A 17,695-nucleotide genomic window follows, 5' to 3' on the forward strand; every position below is an offset into this window, starting at 1 on the left:
GTCAATAGGCTTTTACAAATGATAATAATCTACCTATATCAACCACATTTACTAATATGATTGTGCTAATAATTAATAATAAAAAAAATTATTTAAAAAAAAAACAACAACAACTACCTCAACCTTATCTTAGTTTAAAATTTATTCCACCTTTTATATGTCAACGAGCTTTTACACATGATAATAATCTGCCTATATCAACCACATTTACTAATATGATTGTGCTAATAATAATAAAATTTTAATTTTAAAAAAAAAAAAAAAAAAACAACAACAACAACAACAACAACCACCTTATCTAAATTTAAATTTTATAATAATCTGCCTATATCAACCACATTTACTAATATGATTGTGCTAATAATAATAAAATTTTAATTTAAAAAAAAAAAAAAACAACAACAACAACAACAACCTTATCTAAATTTAAATTTTATAATAAGCATGCGCCCTATAAAACGATATTCAAAACCATATACATAAAATAAAGAAAATTATAAACATCCACTTAAAAAACAATATTCAAAGAATTGAGCAAATGGGCGTAGGGAGATGGCTGAAAGTTATACTCAATGAAGGCATGAGCGAAAGAAAGAAATCATGGATGAGACAAAATAACAAATAGATGCAAAAATAGAATATTACCTCAATGCATGTCCCACAAATAACAAGGTGTCAAAGAATTTTATTATGGAAAAGTTTGGTAAGCTTATACGGGAGAAAGAGTTGGGTAGAAAGAAGAATTCAATTAGACTTGTGATCTGCGACAAAAAGAGTACATTGAAGTTAGCATTCCTTGGAGAACAAATATTCTTATTGCTCAATTAAGAACTAACTCACGTCAATGGTTGTGTGAAGTGGAAGAGATCTAAAGATGCTTGGGAAGAAAGAGTGTGCACTTTTTGCATTTTAGAATGTGATGCTTTCAGAGACATGAGAGATAGTTATGGCAGTATGTTAGCATCAATTCCTTGGCATTATATTTTCAGTGAAGATACTCTTAGAAAGTTAATTAAGCTCATCATCAATTTAAGTAAAAAAATGATTAAATTGCAAAAGACAAAAAACAAAGAAATTGATATTCCCATAAAATATTTTTAGTCTTATAAACATAAAATATTATTCATTCATATAAAATAAAAAAAATAGACATACACATATGGGCCAACTCGCTGAAATGCTACGTGTAGTTTCCCACCTGTAATATATAAAAGTCGTTCACGGACGATCATTATTAACTGTAAAATAAATCAGTCGTTCACCTAATATCTTTATCGACAAAAACACGTTGAGTTGGCGAACTTCAGGATTTTTTAAATTTACTAAATTGTATAATGTCTGATTTATAATCTCCTGAACCAGCAAAGAGTAAAATGGTCACATTATTAAAAGCAATAGCACTTTAGGATAAATAATTATATTTTAATTCTTATATTAATTTAAAATTCATACATGTAAAATTAATTTGTATTTTTGCCCCGGCTGTGTAAACATTGCAGCAAATTTCCTGTCACATTGTCGGAGGGTGAAACAAATCCGGATTCCACGGTGCCTGCCGAGCGGACTCCAAACGGAACACTCAAAATTCAAGTATACGAAAATGATTAACTTTATTGTTCTCGGCGAGACGCCGTAGAGAATTTTGAGCTTGTTTTTTTATGGGTGTCTCATTTTAAACATAGTATGTTTTAGTTTTTTTTGGGGATATATATATCTATATGTATGGTTTTTTTGGATATATATTTGTTTGGGATAATTTAACTTATATATATGGTTTTTTTGGTATATCTGTTTGGGATAATTTTACTTAAAATATAAGTTGAAAGGTAGATTTACTTAATTTTATTTTTAAAAAATTAAGAAATTAAATCTATTTTATGTATTCAAAAATACATTTTAACCATGTTTATCATTTAAGTTACAAATTATGCTTTTGGAAAAATTAAAATGATATATATTAGGGGGAAAATTTAATTGCCTACTAAGTGCATATAATTTGGTGGGTAGTAACCACAATTGCACATTTACATTTTTACTCTCTTACTTAGTAAAGTGCTAAAGAACACATAATTAATGATGGGCACTAACTCCTCTTAAATATATTTATTTACATCTTGTTCCTATCCATTTTTTATTTAAACATTTGCTTAAAACTATGGTGGGTAGTAAGTGAGTATGAGCTATTTTGAAGGAGGCTTCGTCTAACTTATAGACTAAATGGCCTTTTTCACCACTATTTTTCTGGTTAATTTTAATCAAAATTGAAATTTTTAAAAATTTGAGTTTAATTTGCATAATTGGAGTGCCCCATGGGTTTTTTTAAGGTGCTAAATCCATTTATGCATTCAAAAATCTATTTTAAACAACAAAAAATTTTAAAATTGTATTGCCACATTTGGGTGAATTCCAGTGAAAAAGGCTATTTTGTTTACAAGTTAGACTACACCTTTTAATTTTGGGTGATTTTCAAAAATGAAAAATCACTGGATAAATATCTAAAAATTATAACATATTGAAAAATAAATATTTGTTTTTCGAAGTTAAATCTTGCATTACTCAACGCTAAACTAATAGTGGCTAATAAACAAATTGATTGCTAGAGTTCCTTGTTTGTCGGAGCTATTAACATAAAACTATAATTTAGCTAAAAAAAGTATTACCAAACTAAAAAAACCAAAATGTAAAACTGTTTTTTTTTTTTTAATCTATGACATATTATAGTCTAACTAGACTGCTTTTTTGACCGGAAAATCGTAGAAATTCCAGCTATATTTTGATAAAATTCAGCAATTTTTCTAAATCATAGTTATAGTTGTTAATCTTCAATATTTTGGGTGCCCTAGAGGTTTTTGATGGTGCTGAAACCATTTCCACCATCAAAAACATGATTCAAACAATGTTAGGGCATGATTTTTTGAATTCTTTTTACGCCATTCTAGCCACTTTTGGCCATCGAGACAATTCCTCAGCCTCATCATTTATTAACCTAAGTAAAATATATTAATATTGATAAAATTGAATAACTAATACATTACAAGTGGTTATTTATTCTATTACCTTTGACTTATTAATATGTTTAGATAGCCATTGATGGTCAACCCAATCAACCTAGCCATTTGGAGGATTTGCTCTCCCTATATAATTGGCAGCCATGATCTGAATCCTCAACTTGTCCTGACGATAAACCACACTAGTTGGTTTGAAACGCGTACACAAAAGTTTTTCTAAATGTGATTTACACAGAAAATCTTATCAATATACGTTATGGAGAAGCCTCAATTCAACAATTGACTCCCATATTATTTGTTTTAGTTAATAATAATTCTAACTCTGAATAAAACTTTGAAAATAATTAATTGTTTATAATTATTTATTTATTTTATTTTTTATTTTTTAAAACATTTTCAAATCCATTTTATTATTAAAATTATAAATTTATGCTATAACATTTACATAATTTAAATTCTCTAATTTTTTTTTATTCAAAAGTATAATTTAAAACACAAAAATTTACAATCTAACCAAAAATTATATTCAACGTGAAACACAATTTCTGCCAGAATCAATAAAACTTAAAACAATATTACGATAATAATGTTTTAGCAGTACTGTTATGTTAATTGTAACAAAATTGCTTCTCAGTTGTACTAAACTTGGAAATACCTCCCAAAAGAAAACCTAACCATTTGTGTCGATTGACTTATTGATGGATTATGTCACCTTTCTGGTGATAATATCTCACTGTATCTGTACAGGGAACCATCAGAATCAGCAATGACCTCATGGGTTCTATGTGGAGAGAAAACCAAACAATAAAAAGCTGGAACAACACGTTACAAAAGCTGCAATTGAATGTGTTGAAAACCTAATCTGCCCAATCAATTGAAAATCGACAACTCAAGATATATTTGCAGGGAAGGAAACCACACTCAATCTTCAATAAATTACAGGAGGAGAAGGCATATACTACGGCCCTAGCTGTCGGCATTTGATAATTTGCATTCATATCGCCTTAGTTTTGCGGCGATCTCTCCCGGAATCTGGCAACTTCCATATATCTGAAATTGCATATTTTGTAGTGATTTTTTATTATTGGGTTGATTTAAAAATCAGATTTTGTTTAGAGTTGTTATTATTATTTTAATTTCAAAGTCACTATTAAGCTAGACATCAAATTGGTGTATGAGATTTCCTTGTTTCGGGGACAAGAGATCTATTTTGGGGAAATAGACAAGGGATCTATTTTGGGTAGCGATTTCACTGCTAAGTCTACGTTTACTATAACATACATACTCTATCCCTGATTTTGAACATGTGACCTCTTACTAGAAACACATGCTCTTAACCATTATTAATTAGCAATGTCCACCCTTTCCCCGCTGTACGAGGGACCCTACTTTTGGCACACTCTAAGGTACGGGATATCCTTACACAGGGATTCTTCATCAATTCCACTGTCTTCTTTTCATCTCGGGATGGCCACTGACAGCGACTCTCCAGCTACTAAGGAGTTATTTGCCACGGCAATTCATACCGAGACTGTACACAACTTGTCCAAGCAAAATCCAAGGTGGCTCTCCACGCTGTCCGACTACATGCCGCCAGAGCTGAGGGACCCTCCCCTCATGGGATCCTCCCGTATCCCAAAGGGGCGCCAAAAACGTCCGGTCAAAACGGTTCCTCATCCGACTGTTACTGTCTCTGGTCCGTCTCTAGTTGATCGAATTGATAGTTTACAAAGGTACGCCCTTGTGGGGAAGTGGTATTTTCCAGAGCTTGATGAATCCCAAATGAGAAGCTGGATAACCAAATCCTGGGTCCCTATTATTGGATACTCTCCTATAGTTTCAAGGCTAATGAAGGACTGGTTCTCCTTCCACTTCCAAAAAGAGGAAGACCTGGAACTCATCCTGAACCGGCCATGGGTCTCGGGCCGAAGTTTTCTTCCACTTTCCAGATGGTTCCTCGGTTTTGATCCTCTAAAGAACACTCCCACCCACAGCATGATCTGGGTCAAACTGCCGAATCTCCCTCTGCAGCTGTGGACGGCAGAGATTCTTGCTACCATTGGTGGCGCTATCGGGAAATTCATTTATGTCGACCCCTGGGTTCGTGGCGAAAAGGACAAAAGAATAGCATGGATCCTTATAGAAAGACCATACAAAGGAGGCTATCCGGACCAAATCGAAATCACCTGGGATGGAATCAAGATCCAACAGAGGCTAGATTACTGGGGCATTCCTTTTCGCTGTTCTGCTTGCCACCGCACAGGTCATCTTGTCAAAGACTGTCACTTCAGCCGACGCAGACGATGCCCCCCTTCGCGGGTTACTAAGAAACATGAAGGGTCCATCTCTCTCTCTGAAAAAGATGCCCCTCTTGAGGAGAATTTCTCCTTCCAATCAAAAGAATACAGGTGCACATATGAAGTTGAACCCACCAATCCAGGTTCGCCCGTCCTTACAGGATTCAGAAGCACCCCCATGTCAGAGGCGACCCCTTCTTCACCAATCAACTCAAGGGAAAATTTTTGCAGCTCCCCAGTTCATGAACAGCATGAAGAGGCCCCTGTCTCCGCTCCCCCAACCATGAATGTCTCAGATTTTGTGGTTGGCTCCCACCCCATCACTATCTCTTCCTCCCCGTCCCCTCCCTCTGCTTCCCAAAAAGGGAAAGGAATACACCTCTCCCCGACCCCCTTAAACTCCCCATCCGATTCCCCAGCCAACCATCTTGACAGTGATATCGAGCATCTCCTCAATTGCAACCCTCCTGTTCTGGAGCCACTAACTATTCATAAACCATCTTTCCCCTCTATCAGCCCCAACTCGGCCAGAAATATCACTGTCAGAAAAAAGTCCCGGGGTGGGAGTCGACACTATAAAGGGCGAACCATTTCCTCCGAACTTGGCCTAACAAACCTCCCCCTCGTTGATGTCCCCATCTTCGAATCCCCTCCCTCACAGCCCCTTAGAGCAGGCGCGGCTGGACAGTCGTCCAAATGACCTTTCTAATCTCATACAATATTAGAGGCCTCGGAGCCGGCCCAAAGTATTTGGCTCTAAGGGGAACCTTCCTCTCTGCTCGCCCCTCCATCATTTTCATCCAAGAAACCATGCACCACAGCTCTGTCTCTATTGCTTTCTTCCGCAAGATGTATCCTTCTTGGCACATGGTCGCCACCAATGCCGACGGCCTCTCGGGTGGTCTGGTTTCCATGTGGGATCCGACTATTATTAACGCCAGGGCTTTCAAATGCTCTGCAGGAATTCTTCTCTTTGCTTCTATCAAGGGAAGGCTGACTACTTTAAATCTGCTGAATATATACGCCCCATTCAGACACAGGTCCTCTTTTTGGGACACCTTCTTCTCCACGGGCATTATGGATATCGGCTCGCTGCTCGTTGCTGGAGATTTTAATCTCACATTAAGTGCAGAAGAAAGTTGGGGCAATGGCCTCCCTCTCGACAGAATGGCGGTAAGAATGCGGAGAGAGTTTTTTAACCGCAAACTTGTCGACATTTGCCCGGCGGTCATGGCCCCCACATGGGACAATGGCAGACTGGACAATGCTTTTATAGCGAAGAGACTAGATCGGTTTCTCTTACATGCAAATATCATCCAACAATGGGGGATGCCAAGCGCTAAATCCGGATGGGAGCTTACTTCTGATCATAAGCCTATCTTTCTTGAATGGGCTCAGGAGGAGCGTCGAATGGGGTACTCCTTCAAATTTAACTCTGTATATCTCCAGGACGAATCTTTCAACAAATATATAGAGCAATGCTGGGAGGATATTAACAAATCTCAAGACGCCTTCCTCCTCACTTTTCGGGATAAGGTCAATCTCCTCAGAGGAAAAACCAAATCATGGCAGCATTCTCAGAAAATTAAAGACTCAAAAGATCTGATCGCCATCAACACAGAAATTGACGAGATCGCTTCCTCCATCCCCAACAATGGTCGATCTATTGCTATGGCTTCGACCCTATGCACTCTTGAGAGGAAAAAACACGCACTTCTCCTAAAAGAAGAGGCCACCTGGCGTCTCAAAAGTCGTGCCACCTGGCTAAAAAACGGGGACAGGAATACTCGCTTCTTCCATACATATGCAAATGGCCGTCGACTTAAAAACTCCATATGGAAGATCGAAAACGAACAAGGTCAGTGTTTTTCCTCTCAGCATGAAATTGCAGCGGAGGCCACGCGGTTTTACAGGCGGCAATACTCCAGACAACATAATGACATTTCCGACTCTTTCTGGGCGGTTGAGAATCTACCCACCATGTTCGATGACCAGGCTAACGACGCCTTCTTCAGAACCGTCACGGAGGAGGAGCTGTCGGCCTCCATAAAGTCTCTCGGTAAAGACAAGAGTCCCGGCCCCGACGGCTGGCCGGTGGAATTCTTCTCCCACTTTTTCGAGCTCTTCAAAAAAGATCTCCTCTGTATGGTCGACATGTCTCGCCTCTCGGGAAACATCAACAGCGCACTCATGGCCACATTTATTGCTTTAATCCCAAAGACAGATCGGCCCTCTACCTTTGGTGACTATCGACCGATTTCTCTATGCAACACCCTCTATAAGATCATCTCAAAAATTATAGCTGACAGATTGAAGAAGGTACTAAATTCATATATATCAGAAGAACAGCATGCCTTCCTCAAGGACCGGCTTATTATGGATGCGGTTGCCATGGCTCAGGAATGCATACATTCTATTTGCAGTAAGAACATCAACGCAGCTGCTCTCAAAATCGACCTCAAAAAGGCCTTTGACTGTGTCAATTGGAGTTTTCTCCACATACTTCTAGCCAAAATCGGCTTGAGACCCCAGGCTATCAAATGGATTATGGCATGCGTGGAATCAGTACAGTATTCAGTCATCATCAACGGGATTCCTTCTTCTTTCTTCCATGCCGAGAGAGGACTCCGACAGGGCTGCCCTCTCTCCCCTCTCCTGTTTATATTGGTCATGAATTGCCTCAGTTCCCACATCAACCTTGCTGTCAATGATGGTAGACTCAAGCCGGTCCGCATATGCAGGGAAATCTCCCTCTCACACAACTTTTTTGTTGATGACATCCTTCTCTTCGCTATGCTCTGCAAGTCATCCTGGATCTTCCTCTACATGCTCTTCAACAGATTCCACGCTGCCACTGGCCTCTCGATAAACTGCAGCAAATCTGTGCTATATCATAACAATTCGGACCCTGCTCTGGCGCTCTGGATTGCAGATCGTTTTGGCATCAATCTTGCCCTCATCAAGGATGGCTTCTCCTACCTGGGATTTCGCCTCAAAGCCATGGGATACCAATGCATGGACTGGGCATGGCTGGTTGACCGTTTCCTCCATAAAATCTCTCGATGGGAAATGCGTCTTCTCTCACTTGCTGGTCGTTTTATTTTGGTACAGTCTGTCCTTTCACAGCTCTCAATTTATTGGCGACACCTCTTTCTCCTTTCATCCTCCGTCATCAATCAATTCAAATCCATCTCTGCCACTTTTTTGTGGAGCGGTCGGTCCTCCCCTCACAAACTACATCTGGTCAAGCTGGGCTCTATCTCACGCCCAAAGGAGAAAGGTGGATGGGGCCTCCTTGATATGCATCTCTTTGGCAAGGCTCTTATATGCAAGTCTTTACACAGAGGCTTTTTTGGCGACAGCCCATGGAGTCTTTTGATAAAACAGAAGTATCTCAAAGGACGCCCTCTGGCTCACTGGCTTCATCGGCCCACTCTTGGCATCCGTCGTGGCTCCCCAATATGGAATTGTTTTAAAAAAATCCATCCTTTCTTCAGAATCCATCTCAAATGGACACTTTACTCGGGCTCCTCCATTCTCATAGGCATTGACCCCACTCTTTACAATTTTGAGTCTATGATCCCCCCCCCCTTCTCTCCTTTTTTCATTCTCGAGGCTTTTTCACATGGAACACCCTCATTGAGTCCTGGTCCTCTCTACAACCAGTTTGGAAATCCGCCCTCATGCTTGCCATCCCTCCCCATCTACTTGCCCATTGGACTTCCTTCACTTCTCACTTTTCCCATCAGGGAATCCTCCAACATGGAACTAAGGATTCCCTCATATGGTCTACCGATTCCTCCATCCATTTCATCACTGTCAAGAAAATATATTCTTCCATCATTGCTGAACTCCCTCCCCTTTCCTCCTTTTTTCCCGTCAAGTATTGGAAGGCCCCTTGCCCTCTAAAAGTCATTCTATTCTCCTGGTTGCTTTTTTATGACAAAAATCTCTCCTGGGAAGTATTACTGCGAAAGGGCTGGATTGGTCCTGGTCGATGCGTTCTTTGTCTACAGGACAATGAAACAAATCTACACATGTTTCTACACTGTCATGCTGTCCAAGGAATCTGGCGGGAGCTCTCGACTCTTTACAGTTTCCCTCTCATTCACTTCTCATCCATCCAGGAGGCTTTCAAATGGTGGGCAGACCAATGCTCTGACAGACAGGCACTCTTCTGCCTTACTTGCTGGAATATCTGGTTATGGAGGAACCGGCGCATTTTTCAGGCCTCCTGCCTGCCTTTGCTCTCCATCCTTCCTCTCATCTCGGGATCGATTTCCTCTCGGCTCTAACTGGGGAAATATATCCAGCGCAATATATACAGGTGGGTTTCCTCATATGTATATGTCTCGGCTGCTATCTCATGCCGCCTACATTTTGTTCCAGATTCTCGATGTTGTTCCATCCGATTGGTGCTGTCGGACGCAGCTTCACATGCGCCCTTCCATCGCCATTCTATACTCCTCCGACGCACAGGACTTTATACGATCACCTTTCCTATGGCGGGCACAGTTTTTGATATCATCTGTTTATCCTTTCTACAACAGGTTTTCCTCATGCCTTGTATATTACACATGCTGCCGATTCTACATACATATCTACGAATCATTTCTAGATGCTGTACATATCTGTATGATGCTGTCTGATGCATTCCTCTTGCGTCCTCTTGACGCCATATATCCACATCTCCAGGACTGCGGTCTCAATGTAAACATGATATATTTCTCAATATATAATATGAAGATTTTTTCCTACTGAAAAAAAAAAAATAGTTTATAGTGATTTAATTTTTAGTAAATTTTTAAATAAATACAAGTTATCTATTTTGTGTGACTTAGTTACTATCTATGTGATTTTAAAATATTTTAAAATCTATAACTAAAATAAAAAATATATATAATAGGAAAAAGGAGTGACATGAGTGGACATCTTTTCACAAATCGTACCAAAAACATAATGGGAAAAGGAGTGAAATGAGAGCACGTTATCCCAGGCCGTTGATTCCTATGTAGTGGTAACCAGTCAAATGTGGAAGCAATGACCACGGTTGTAATAGCAATGTGGTCCTTTTGTCAGATTCTTGATCTAGGTGGCTATTCCCTTCATTGATTCTCGGAGAGACTTGAACCCAATTGCTGGGATGGCATTATGCAGTGTTTGTATTCAATAGCAGAATGGCTGGAAGTGAGATCAATGTGAGGCTACATAATATCAAGTGGAATTGAAATCAGGACAATCTACCAAAATACTCACATCAAAATCCAAGTCCTTCTGTGGCAAGGATGATAACTTGGAAGGATTTATACACTGTAATCAGTGCTGTTGTTCCCCTGTATGTGACAATGTTCTTTGCTTATGGATCTGTAAAATGGTGGAAGGTATTCAGTCCCGAGCAATGTGCAGGGATCAATAAGTTTGTGGCTGTATTTGCTGTCCCTCTACTGTCATTTGAGTTTATATCCAGGATCAACCCTTACAAGTTGAATTTTACTTTCATTGCTGCTGATGTGGTATCTAAAGCCATGGCACTTTTGGTTCTGGGCTTGTGGGCTAAGTGGTCACATAGAGGAAGCTTGGATTGGGTCATCACACTCTTCTCATTATCTACATTGCCTAATACTCTAGTCATGGGAATCCCAATTTTAAAGGCCATGTATGGGGATTCAGCAGAAAATTTGATGGTACAAACAGTTGTTCTGCAATCTATTATCTGGTATACTATTTTGTTATTTCTATATGAGTACAGAAGTGCTAAAATGTTGCATGATAATGTACCTTCCATTCTTAAGGAAAGAGAAAATTCAAGTCTGTCAAGAGATGCCCAGGTGGATGCAGACAATGAAAGGATACATGTTGTAGTCAGAAAATCATCTTCCTCGTCATTTTCACAGCGATTTAACTCTGCTGCATCATCTCAAAGACTTCAAATTTCAAATTCACTGCATTTGATGCCAATAATGGCCATGACTCACTCAGATTTGGACATGGCATATAAATCTGTTCATTCCTCCAGAAACCTGCAATGTCCTATGGATTCCAGCTACAAAATTACAAGAGAAATGGTATCAGAAAAAACACCAATTACTCCGAGTGAAGGCATTTTTTCTGATGACAGCTTAACCATTACTCCCCACAATGCAGTGCAGCTGAGAAAGATGGCTTCCCCCTCTGCAACTAATTATCGCCCTGACCTTGAAGATGAATGTGCAAAGGAGGTTCAGAAGTTTGTTTGGAGCTGTGAAAGTTCTTTACTCTCTGAAGGCAAGTATATCTCTGAAAGTTTATTTAAAACACTTTGCCATAGCAACTATTGGTGGAACTGTTTGAAGTTATTTATATCGAAGTTAATGTCTTAACCTAATTGTAGTGCAGTCATAACCGACCCGGAGCAGCTACATAAAGAAGTTAGTGTTTACAGAGATTTTAGTTCTGAACATAAACTACCCATGGGGGATGGAGATTTTGTAATTGAAAAAGAGGATCATAAGCTTCCAGAATCTATCTCAAAAGCTACACCAGCTCTTATAGCTATAAAGGTTGATAAATCTGATGGGAAAGATCTATCTGAACCAAACTCTCCACATGCAGCTGCAGTGATGAGAATAATATTAGGCATGGTTGGGCGTAAGCTTCTCTGTAATCCCAACTCCTATTCAAGCGTAATAGGAATGATATGGGCACTCATTTCAGCAAGGTCAATTTTCGTTATCAACCCCTATATACAGAATTATGTAATCTGTGAGGCACAAGACATATAGATTTGTGTTAAATGTAGAGCAAAAATATATATGTTAGCAACTTCGTTCCTAGCATGGCATACTAGGATTTTTTTCAGTTTTCCCCATCATTATGGATTTGAACAACAATAACGTTGGTTTGATAAAGATGTATAAAGCATTTTGCAGGTTGCATGTTGGACTACCTCCAATGGTGCAAGGTTCGGTCACAATTCTGTCAAACGCTGGATTGGGAATGGCAATGTTTAGTCTAGGTAAGTTCCTTCTGAAGCAACTTCTCTATCCGTATATATATATATAAACTTCTATATATATATAAATTTCTCTATCCGTGTATATATATATATATATATATATATATATATATATATATATATATATATATATATATATACACGGATAGAGAAGTTTATATATATATATATATCATTTGTTTTAAACAATATTTTTATGTTACTAATCTCTGGTATATAAAAAATTATATTTAACATATATATATATATAATTATAAAATTAAACAATTAAAAAAACAAAATATAAATTAATTATTTTCTAATTTTATTAAATAAATATTTATGTGTAAATTTAGAATCAAGAAGTATTATAATATTTTATTTTTATGTGTGAATTTAAGTATTAGGTTTTATTTACTTTCTTTATTTTTAATATAATTTGTTTTTATAGTAATTTGATTTTTTAGCGGATTTAAAAAAAAAAATTAAATTTCTTTTGGTATTTCATTTGAAAACTTCTAGTTATGTAAAATTATGCCAGTATTGAAAGATGTTATATATATATATATATATATATATATATATAATATAGTTTATTTTTTATAAAAATTAAAAATTATATAATTTTACATTTATATTTTTATTTTAAAAATATTTCAATTTATATAATTATTCATTGTTTAAGTATTTCTTCATATTTTGTGGATGGTAAACTATGTAAATAGTGGGTTCTCATTAAGGAGTCATGCTCTAAGGGAATCAAATAGAAGCATGGAAATTTAGGACCATTTTTCTACATTTTGTGGATGGTAAACTATGAACATAGTGGGCCCTCATTAAGGAGCCCAACCCCAAGGGAAGCAAAGAAAAGCATGGAAATTTTGGAGTGTGTCTCCATATTTTGTTGATGATAAATTATGAAAATAGTGAGCCTCATTAAGGAGCTCTGCCCTAAGGGAATCGAAGAGAATAAAACCATTAATCAACAATAACTAACAACAATATCAAAAACTTCAACTCTAAACCATTTAAGTCAACCCTTAAACCAATTAAGTTAACCCTTAATTATTCCAATTTATATAATATATTTTAAAACATTATTAATAAAAAAATAAATTTATTAAACTTAATAAATTATATAATTTACTTAATCTTTTATAATCTATTATGTTGTATTTTTTTATAATCTATTATGTTGTATTTTTCGGCAGTGGTCTGAATCCATCCTTGGGCTAATTCTTCTTTCTTAAACCAACACACAAAAATATGCTAGTCCTAATTACTTTTTGTTTAATATCTTTAAGTTTGTGCTAATCCCTGGCAGAAGCCTCTCAAAAGAACAAGGTTTTGGTTGTGGCCATTGGGAAGTGGGTAATTTATATTTGTACAAATAACTGCCAATAACTTTAAAACCGTGATTAGAGGGGAAAATGTTCAGACCAAAGCATTACTTTTTGTTTAATATCTTTAAGTCTGTGTTAATCCCAGGCAGAGGCCTATCACAGGAACAAGGTGGTTTTGTTGTGGTTGGCTCATTGGGAAGTGGGTAATTTATATCTGTACAAATAACTGCCAATAACTTTAAAACCTTTATTGTAGGGGAAAAAGTTCAGACCAAAGCATATAAAATCGGTGGTGAAGTATCATATTTAGTTGGTGTATAATTAAGTAGTTACTTTCTATAATATTAGGGTATGAATTAGAAAACCAAATCTAGTTAATAATTCTAATTGTGTTAAATTGCAGGGTTATTCATGGCGCTGCAACCCAGAATCATTGCATGTGGAACATCTCTTGCATTGTTAGCGATGCTTATGCGTTTTCTCGCTGGACCAGATTTCATGGGCATCGCTTCAATTGCAACTGGTCTTCGAGGAACTGTGTGGCATCTGTCCATTGTGCAGGTATACCTCTCTTGTTTTTTTTCCTTTTGACCACATAAAATTCTGAGCCATTGAAAATGTTTAATAGTATTGTATGGATAAATATTATTGTTATTTAAAATTTTATTTCTGTGATAAAAAAGAGAAAAAAGTTCAAAAGTCTTTATAATTTTGATGCAGAAAGGAAAGAAATAATTTCTAAGTCATTGTAATTTTAAGACAAAAATGAAAAAAAATTGTTTCGAAATCACTCTAATTTTGGAAGAAATTAATAGTGAAAAAAATGTTTTATAATCTGTAACAAAATGATGCATATATTTCTGACTATTGCAGGCAGCGTTGCCTCAAGGAATAGGCTCATTCTTGATGCTGTGGCCATGGCACAAGAATGCCTCTATTCCATTTACTCCAAAAATACAAATGCTGCCGCGCTCAAGATTGACCTTCAAAAGGCCTTCGACTGTGTGGATTGGGGCTTTCTCAGGGTCCTACTAGCAAGGATCGGTTTACATGCACAGGGAATCAGCTGGATTATGGCTTGCGTTGAGAGCGTCAATTTCTCGGTCATCATCAATGGAGAGCCCACGCCATTCTTCAAAGCTGAGAGGGGGCTCCGCCAGGGATGCCCCCTCTCCCCCCTTCTTTTCATACTGGTTATGAACTGTCTTAGCTCACGCATTAACTCAGCGGTCTCCGACGGTAGATGCAAACCTCTCAGGATGTGCAAGGATATCTTTCTCTCGCATAATTTATTCGTCGATGATATTCTGATCTTTGCCATTCTCTGCAAATCCACGTGGGTGTGCCTCTTTGATATTCTTCAGAAGTTTCACTTGGCCACGGGCCTGGCTATCAATAAAACAAAGACCGTCCTATATCATAATGACACCAACCTTCATATCGCTCTATGGATTGCTGACAGTTTCGGCATCAACCTAGCGCTGCTTAAGGAAGGCTTTACTTATCTTGGATTCCGGTTAAAACCCAAAGGTTACCGCATCTGTGACTGGATATGGATTGTTGACCGTTTCTACTGCAAAATTTCAAAATGGGAACACCGCTTCCTCTCTCTCGCTGGCAGATTCATATTGGTGCAATCTGTGCTCAATCAACTTGCCGTCTTTTGGAGTCATCTATTCATTCTGCCTGCAACAGTCACAAATAGAATGAAGACTCTTGCTGCAAATTATTTGTGGGGAGGTCGCTCATCTCATTCCAAGCTTCACCTGGTCAATATGGACTCCATCACCAGGCCAAGGAAAACTGGCGGTTGGGGCCTCCTGCACTTAAGGTCCTTTGGAAGGGCGCTTCTTTGCAAATCCCTACACCGAGGCATATATGGCAGCAATCCTTGGAGCTCCTTCATCAGACAAAAATATCTAAAAATATCTAAAGGGGCGAAATATCTCTTTTTGGCACAGGCGCTCCTCCATTGGTATCAAAAATGGCTCCACCATTTGGTTGAATTTCAGGAAGATTCAATCTTTTTTTCTGCTGAATCTTAGATGGTCCATTGCCAATGGTATGAAGGTACTCATCTGTTTTGACCCCACTCAACACAGCCTTGAGTCCTTTATTCCCCCTGCTCTCCTTGCCTTCTTTCATTCCATTGACCTTTTTACATGGAGCAGGCTTATAGATTCATGGCACTCCAACCAGCCCATCTGGAAAAATCATCACCAACTCGCCATTCCCCCTCCCCTCCACCCCCTATGGCAATCTGCTATAAACAGCTTCTCTCGCATAGCTTTCACACATTCGGGCACCATTGACGAGCTGGTCTGGTCCTTTCCGAAACCTTCCCTTCCTCTCACTGTCAAAAATATCTACTCCCTCATTTCTTCTACCCTCCCGCCTCCTCTCCCCATCTTTCCTATCAAGCTATGGAAAGCCCCCTGCCCCCTCAAGGCGATCCTCTTCTCTTGGCTCCTTTTCTCCAACAAGAACCTCACCTGGGAGGTTCTCCAGAGAAAAGGTTGGCATGGTCCGAGCAGGTGTTCTCTTTGCTCAGCTCATCCTGAATCAAACTTCCACATGTTTTTTGACTGTACAGTCTCCTCATCAATTTGGTATGAGCTCTCTCTCTCTCATGGTTTTACGCATCGCTCCTTTCCTTCTGTTCTGGACGCCTTCCTTTGGTGGAGCACACAACGGCCCTCCTGGCGCGCACTCTTCATTTTAACATGCTGGCACATCTGGACTTGGCGGAATCACCGTATTTTCCAGAACTCCATCACGCCTCTGCAATCAATCTTGGTTTCCATTTTAGGATTTATGCCCTCCTCGGCGTAGCTCCTCCTCCTTTTTATCAGGCTGTCTCTTTTTGCCTCACTTACGGCTCATATGTGTTACTCCTAATATGTTTTCAATTCGGCAAATACATCTCTCATTAGACTGATGTTGTAACAGCAGCTGGTTTTCTGTTATAAGGGATCAGCCTTCAGTATTATGTCTCCACGGAGACAACTGTATCTGAACAATTATATCATCTTAATATAATTACATCCTGCTTTTTTCTTTTGAAAAAAAAAAAAAAGATTACGATTTACACTCAGATATTCTGAGCACAGCGTAAGATCAAGCTCATGATTAAGTTAAAATTTCAAATGAAATTATATTTTTGGCAATGGCTAATGCATGATCTTGATTACAGGGTCATATTTGGCATGCTTGTTTCTTTGCCAATCACTGTGGCATACTACGTCGTTCTTGAAGTCCACTCGTGACTGGATTTGACACATAAATCTCGGCATTGTGTATTCCACACATGATTCGGTGGATAGCGAACGCTTGTTTCTTCAGATGATGCATTTAAGGTAGCTGTGGTATAATGCAGTTCATATAAGAAACTCAGAAACACGTTTCAGATATGTATGTTGGTATAGGCTTTAAAAATTCCGAATCTTTTTTCACTTACTTACGTCCATGGCAACGGGCTGTGAAAAATCTCTGTGTATATCGGTGTGAAATATTAAAATAAAATAATACACGTTTATATTTATGGGATGAGAAGTTAACCTGGATGAATACCTGCGCTCAATGCACAAACGATTTCTAATTTGTCCAAATTAGTTAAAGAGGTAACATATAAATCACATTAATTGTAAAAGTTCTTTAGCGTGAAAAATATATCTATATAGATGTATGTTAAACACGCATTTAATATAAATTTAGAGGATCAAATTTCTTCATTATAGTGAAAAATCAAATTTAAAAATAAAAAAATATATTATCAAATTCTATTTCACTATTAAAATATTAATTTATATTAAAATATTTTATTGATAAATTATATTGAATATTTTATTATATAAAATATTAAAAATAAAAATAAAAAAATATATTATCAAATTTTATTTCAATATTAAAATATTAATTTACATTAAAATATTTTATTGATAAATTATATTGAATATTTTGTTATATAAAATATTAAAATATTATTTTTAATATTTTTTAAATTTTTAATTATTTTATATAAAATTGTATTAAGTTAAATGGTTCACTAATTAAACATTTATAGTATATTCATTT

At 37.5% G+C, this 17,695-nt stretch overlaps 1 protein-coding gene across 1 annotated transcript; it reads left to right on the plus strand.

The window, feature by feature from the left end:
• Positions 1-10,429: 10,429 nt before the first annotated feature.
• Positions 10,430-16,887, plus strand: LOC149228115 (auxin efflux carrier component 5-like). Its single transcript, XM_089380678.1, has 8 exons — positions 10,430-11,569; positions 11,681-12,002; positions 12,214-12,299; positions 14,025-14,182; positions 14,495-14,532; positions 16,132-16,136; positions 16,699-16,732; positions 16,815-16,887. Exons 1-8 carry the CDS (start codon positions 10,591-10,593, stop codon positions 16,885-16,887), a joined length of 1,695 nt encoding a protein of 564 aa, XP_089236804.1. The 5' UTR covers positions 10,430-10,590.
• Positions 16,888-17,695: the final 808 nt, after the last annotated feature.

Source organism: Pinus tabuliformis, chromosome J, assembly GCF_031772625.1.
Source record: "Pinus tabuliformis cultivar Carrire ecotype Pingquan chromosome J, CPIR1, whole genome shotgun sequence".
Taxonomy (NCBI): domain Eukaryota; kingdom Viridiplantae; phylum Streptophyta; class Pinopsida; order Pinales; family Pinaceae; genus Pinus; species Pinus tabuliformis.

Coding starts and splice junctions, on each gene's coding strand:
- LOC149228115 (XM_089380678.1), top strand. CDS start 10,591: ATGATAACTTGGAAGGATTTATACACTGTAATCAGTGCTGTTGTTCCC. Junction 12,300..14,024: donor AATGGCAATGTTTAGTCTAG/GTAAGTTCCTTC, acceptor GTTAAATTGCAG/GGTTATTCATGGCGCTGCAA. Junction 16,733..16,814: donor TCAGATATTCTGAGCACAGC/GTAAGATCAAGC, acceptor TCTTGATTACAG/GGTCATATTTGGCATGCTTG.